This window comes from Sinocyclocheilus grahami, unplaced genomic scaffold, assembly GCF_001515645.1.
Source record: "Sinocyclocheilus grahami isolate Dianchi unplaced genomic scaffold, SAMN03320097.WGS_v1.1 scaffold274.1, whole genome shotgun sequence".
NCBI classification, from domain to species: Eukaryota; Metazoa; Chordata; class Actinopteri; order Cypriniformes; family Cyprinidae; genus Sinocyclocheilus; species Sinocyclocheilus grahami.
Genome location: NW_015505453.1, coordinates 800846 through 806834, shown reverse-complemented (window position 1 = coordinate 806834; position 5989 = coordinate 800846). Strand labels below are relative to the sequence as shown.

The 5989-nt window shown below is 33.7% G+C and overlaps 1 protein-coding gene across 1 annotated transcript in view; it reads left to right on the top strand.

Annotated features, from left to right (window-relative positions):
* atp6v0b (ATPase H+ transporting V0 subunit b) overlaps nucleotides 1–3544 on the top strand; it is a 7097-nt gene extending 3553 nt beyond the window's left edge. The window contains exons 5-8 of the mRNA XM_016291615.1: nucleotides 688–757; nucleotides 925–976; nucleotides 1073–1263; nucleotides 2455–3544. Coding sequence (XP_016147101.1) covers nucleotides 688–757; nucleotides 925–976; nucleotides 1073–1263; nucleotides 2455–2481 — 340 coding nt within the window. The 3' untranslated portion in view covers nucleotides 2482–3544. The remainder of the gene's footprint in view (nucleotides 1–687; nucleotides 758–924; nucleotides 977–1072; nucleotides 1264–2454) is intronic.
* Nucleotides 3545–5989: the final 2445 nt, after the last annotated feature.

Sequence of the window (5989 nt, the reverse complement as noted above, 5' to 3'; positions counted from 1 at the left end):
CATTTTACCATATTTAGTGCAACACTTTTATTTGTTCCCCACAAAATATAGTTTTTTCACTAAATGTTTGGATTTCTAAAATTATTGTGCACTGATTTTTCTAGAATATCTTTTGCTGCCGAATTATCCACTAACTTAGTTTATGATAATTTTTTGTCATAGATTATAAATATACATAGGCCTATATTTTTTCATATTTGTTTATTTTATTTTTCTTTATAATGAAGTAGTCTGTATCTAGTAGATTGTGAAAGAATGATTATCAGTTCCACACACAGAGATATATAAATAAATAAAAACTTCACTGGTATCGGATCGGTATCTGTATCGGCCAATACCAAACCCTAGGTATCAGAATCGGTATCGGAGGCGAAAAAGGCGGATCGGAGCATCCCTAGTTAACACACAGTTGTCCTGCAATTGTCTATTAAAAAACACTGAACTTAAATTTTAGGCAACAGCCTTAAGTCTAAGAACTTAAGTCTAATTTTAGGCAACAGTCACTGAAATATGTTTTTTAATTTATTCATGCTGCTTTTGTCTGATATGAAAACAAAAACAGTTTTTGTGTACGATTCCATCTGTCTAGTAACTGTCTGGTTTTATTTGCTTGTGTAAGTTTTTTTTTTTTTTTAGCTCACAGTGGCACTTGGTGACAGTTCATTGAATTTTTCTTTTTTTTTCTAGCATTATCTTTTGTGAAGCTGTTGCCATTTATGGGATCATCATGGCAATTGTCATTAGCAATTTGGCAGAGGTAAGTTAAAACTGATTGACCCATTTCTTTGAACGCTTTGGTTTTTCGAGTGAGTCTTATGTTAGAGATTTTAATATACTTGTGTGCTTTTTTCAACATTCTGCATTACATGAACAACAATAGAAGTTGTAAAACTTTTTTTTTCTTCTCCATTTCCTGTCATTTAGAACTTCTCTGGTACAACTCCAGAGACTATTGGGGCAAAGAACTACCAAGCAGGTAAATTGTGCTTCTAAATCCCTTGTCATCTTACTTGAAATATTTTCCTCTGCCTCTGTTAAGCGACTGGATGACACATTGGTTCTGTTTTTTCAGGCTACTCCATGTTTGGTGCTGGACTCACTGTTGGCTTTTCAAACCTCTTCTGTGGTATCTGTGTTGGCATTGTGGGCAGTGGAGCTGCCCTCGCTGATGCTCAGAATGCCAGTCTCTTTGTCAAGATCCTCATTGTTGAAATATTCGGCAGTGCCATTGGACTGTTTGGAGTGATCGTAGCCATCTTGCAGGCAAGTCGTTTTCTAAAATCGATGTTTATATATGTTTCATCTACCCTTGCATTATTGAATATGAGCTGTTGTGGTCAAAAACTGAATGTATGTTTTGAAAATGTTTACTTTGAATACATTTAAGATAAAGTCATCTGCCAGACACATTAATATAATGTAAAAAAGTTGTATTACCAGTGGTTCACTTTCAGCAGCAAATCATGAATTGTTAGCATGACCTTATCAGACTTAGTCAATTGATTTCTAGTGACAGCAGAGAATATTAAAGTGTAAGACTTTTCAGGTTTTCAGTTATTTAAAACATTTTGAGATCTATGAGGTGCTACTATACTGTAGTAAATTGTTGTTTTTAATTATGAATGTTTTTTTTCAATGAATTTATGAACTTATTTTATTTTTTAAAAGCATTAGGCCTTCATGAGTGGCCTTTATTTATTACCCAAATAATAAATAAGGAAACTCAAATGTCATTGTCATCTTAGTCTTAAGGCCTTTTTCATGCCAAGAGTGAATATTTGTTGTGGATATTGCAAACAAGAATCAATTAGTTTCTTTTGGCCTTTCTTTCCCCTCTTAAATTTTCTTCCAACAGCACTGTACTATACAAAGTACAGCAGTATTATTGTCATTAAACCTATTATTTATATATGATGTTGTCACAGTCATCAGATGGTTTGTATTTTGCATTTAAGCATTTGAATGGCCAGAATGTTTTTTTTTTTGCTCTGTCTAAGTCAGCCTTTTGTTTCACTTCTTCATTTCATTATTTGTGTGAACAGGCCTTTAGTTTACCTAACCGTGTTGTCGTTAAGCATATTCCTCCCCATCTGATTTCCAGCAGAATGATCTTTTAATTTATTTGTCATTAATATCCATCTAGCTAGTTATGACCATCCTCTGGAAAATGAATATTTTATCACCATTTCCAGTCACACTCTGTAAATTGATCTGACATGCATGCTTGAGTTCAGATTGAGATTATTCCGCCACACAAGAGCAGCTCATATTAAAACAGTCATTTCATGTGGGTTCTGCAGTTGCACTGTGGCCTTTAATGGTAATGATAACTTTGGTTTATGCATTCAGTATTCAGTCTATTCAAATATTTTTGTACGTCAGATTGTGTTTGTGTGGTTTTTTTTTTTAGACCTGTATAATCATCAACATTGTTTTTTCTCTCTCTCTATTTAGACATCGAAAGTAAAAATGGGAGATTAGATGACTACACAACCTACAGATCAAAGATGCTGTGTTGCTGGTGCAAACAGGAGGTGTAAATACATAGTAAATTATTTAAATGTATTTTCCTTTGTGTCGGTTTTTAACCATCATTTTCTGAAGATTGAAATATTCTGTGCACCAATTTGTCTTAAAAGAGTGCATCATGTCAAAGGCAGATCTTTGACGACTTTCACACTTAGTTTGGCATCTCATAATTCTGAAAATGAAAATATCACTTAATGTTTTTGACTATACCTCCATGATGTCATAATACCACATTTAAATGATAGAATTTCTCTCTTTTTTTTTTAAATCAAAAGGTATTTTATTTATTAAAATAGCCTAATAATATAAACCGTGATCCTGCATATGGTGACAGAACAGACTGTCCATAGACCCAGTGTTGGGGTCTGTTTGTAATCATCTCAATCTCCAATATATAGTTCGCTGTAATTGTTCTGTACAGTACAAGAAAAGTGATCAATTGCATTAGTGTGGTTCTTTGCATTGGATGGGTGTAAATCGTGAAGTATTCTCTTGATCGCTGTATGCAAGAATGTTCTTGTATTTGCGTGATGACACCTGGTGCATCCGGTGTGCTTGACCTGATCTCACTCTCACGTGTTGTGTTCTTTCATGTAGCTACTGAATTCAAGTAAATGCTATCTTTGAGAAAACAGTTATACCAAAACTATGATGTTAAAAAAAATAAAAATACCAGTCATCTCCAATTGTATTTCTACCAGTGTAGACCCTCACTTTGTAGGGCTCTCTTTAGTCCTGGTTGGTTAAAAATTAGAGGATATAATAATCTGATGTGTGTACATATTAAAAGCAGTTTGTTTTTTGTGAAGCATGAGGGTGTTTGCCATTCCGTATTTCCTAGTTGTCTTGTACATTTTTGTTTTTATTTTTTATTTGATTAGATTTTTTTGAGAAGCAAGAAGTGGTCTTTATCTCCCAGGACACTGTGGTGGAAGCTTGTTTCCTCCATGGGTTTAAAAAAAAAAGTTCAAGTAATTTCGACAAAATTCAGAATTGTGAAACTCAAAATATTTACCTTTTTTCTCAAAACTGTGATCTTACATCTCACAATTCTTGATGAAAGGTAATTGTGACTTTATCTCACAATTTTGACCTTTTTTCTTCCAATTGCAAGTTTACATCTTGCAATTCTGATTTAATATGTAGCAATTGTGACTTTTGTTCTGATAACTTTGAGATATATTTGTGAATCCAAATTTATTTGTTTGCGTTTTTATTAAATATTTTTTTTAACCCATGCTAGACGCAAGTTTCTATAAGTTACTGTAAACTCTGAACAATATGTAATAAGTTCTTTGCTGTTCACATCAGTTAATCCTGAAAACGATCATCTAAAAAGCAAGTTCATAGCAGAACAGCACTGCAAATAGTGTGAGGTGGACTTTAATTGGCCACAGACATGAGATGCTATATTTAAACAGACATGAGGCTGTAGATTTTACTGGATATTAAGATCTAATTTTCACAACTAGGGATTTTGTCCTCTTGAAATGTTTTAGGAAGATGTATTTTCAGTGTTGCATCGGCTGAAATATTTAAAGGTACAGCCCATTTATCCCTCACAGCCTCATTTTCATTCTTGTATAATTAAATATGGTGTTTTCCCTCCACTAAGATTATCTACTCAGTCTGAACCACTGTTTATAGCCACAATCAAACTTGTAAGATCAGTTGGCCTTCTTTTAGCTCTACTGAAATACTTTACTATCTATGATGTTTTTTGTGAAGTGGAGGTACACACTAAACATGATTTTACTAACTCCTGAATGTCCAAAATCAACTTCTGTTAAATGTCTGTTGATATTGTTTATATTAATGATCAATCAAATCACATACTCCATCTGTAAAGCACTATGGTCTTGTGAATCATCTCCAGTCTAGTGACCAAGATCATCTGTTTTCTTGCACTGGATCTGTGGAGAGATGCTTTTTTTGTTTTGTTTTTTGTTACATGGATAAGTGTTTATTTTAAAACATTCCAACTTGGATCTGATGGATCACACTGCGAGGCTGCTTCAAGTCTCATTATTGTGGAGCTTCCAGGACCTGGATTGGCTGTCTGTGGTTTAGTGGTTCAGGAGTTGTGCGGTAAAGATGACCTCTTAACCATTTCTCCTGTTTCAGTGATTGTTAAATATGTTAATGTGGTGATTCCATTGTTTTGATGTGTACAAGTGGATCCTCTAGACTTCCTAATTGTCCTTGAAGAAATAAAAAGAAATGTGAAAAACTGTTCAATGCATGAATTTTTGTTTTTAGTTGCCAGTAGTATCATCACAGCATAACTCAAACACAGGTTATCGGATGACTAATTATTCTGATGGAGGCATGGAAATGCAGGTCCATGATCTTTTTTACGTTTAGGAGTAAACTGATCAACCCCTCATTACCCTATTGCATGATGAAATACACTACCTTTTAAATGTTTTTGAACTAAGTAGCTTATTATCACCAAGGCTGCATTTATTTGATCAAAAATACAGTACAACGAGTAATATTGTGGAATATTTTTATTGAATGTATTTCAAAATGTAATATATTCCTCATCGTTTTCAGCAGTATACCTTATTCATCAGAAATCATTCTAAAATGCTGATTTGGTGCTCAAGAAATATTTCTTACTATCAATGTGGATCACACTTCGAGGCTGCTTAATATTTGATCAGTATTCTTTGACAAATAGAACGTTTCATGTGGGCTCTGCAGTTGCACTGTGGCCTTTAATGGTAATGATATCTTTGGTTTATGCATTCAATATTCACTCTATTCAGGAAAATACATTTTATAGTCCTGGGACATCGGATGGTGTTGCATGGTAATCTTGTTTTTAACAATGTGAAATTCTTAACTGTCACTTTTGATACATTAAGTGCATCTTTTCTGAACGAAAACAATTTATTAAAAAGAACTGATGGAAATAAATATGTGAATAAACGAAGAAACATGCATAATGTACATTAATAAATTGAAAGAAAATTAAAATAGAATTTCTCAATTTGACTATGTATTTGGTTTTCTGCAGTGTACATTTTTAACATAAGCTTTATTTACTCATTTTTGGTTTTGCAGGAAAGTGGGTCAAATATGTCCTTGTTCTGGAACATAACAGGATAACAGTATTTGTTATCAAAGTCGTGAGGCAAGTTTTCACGTGTTTACATATAAAGAATTTATAAATCAATTTTCGCAAAAAAAGAATGGTTTGTTTTTGCTGTTTAAAGCAAATCAAAAAACATCATACAACTTGCAAATGTAGACAACGATGTGCATTACTCCGCTGAAGGTTATTCATGATTTATTAAATGCAGTATTGAACAAGCATCAGCGGTCAGGTGACAGCTTCAAACATCCACCAGATGGCGCCAAAGGACGCGATACTGTTGCATGGCTTTCAAGCGTCGCTTGTTCAGGAGGTGCATCGCTTGTCACGGCTGCTGCTTGATGCTATATATATTTCTAT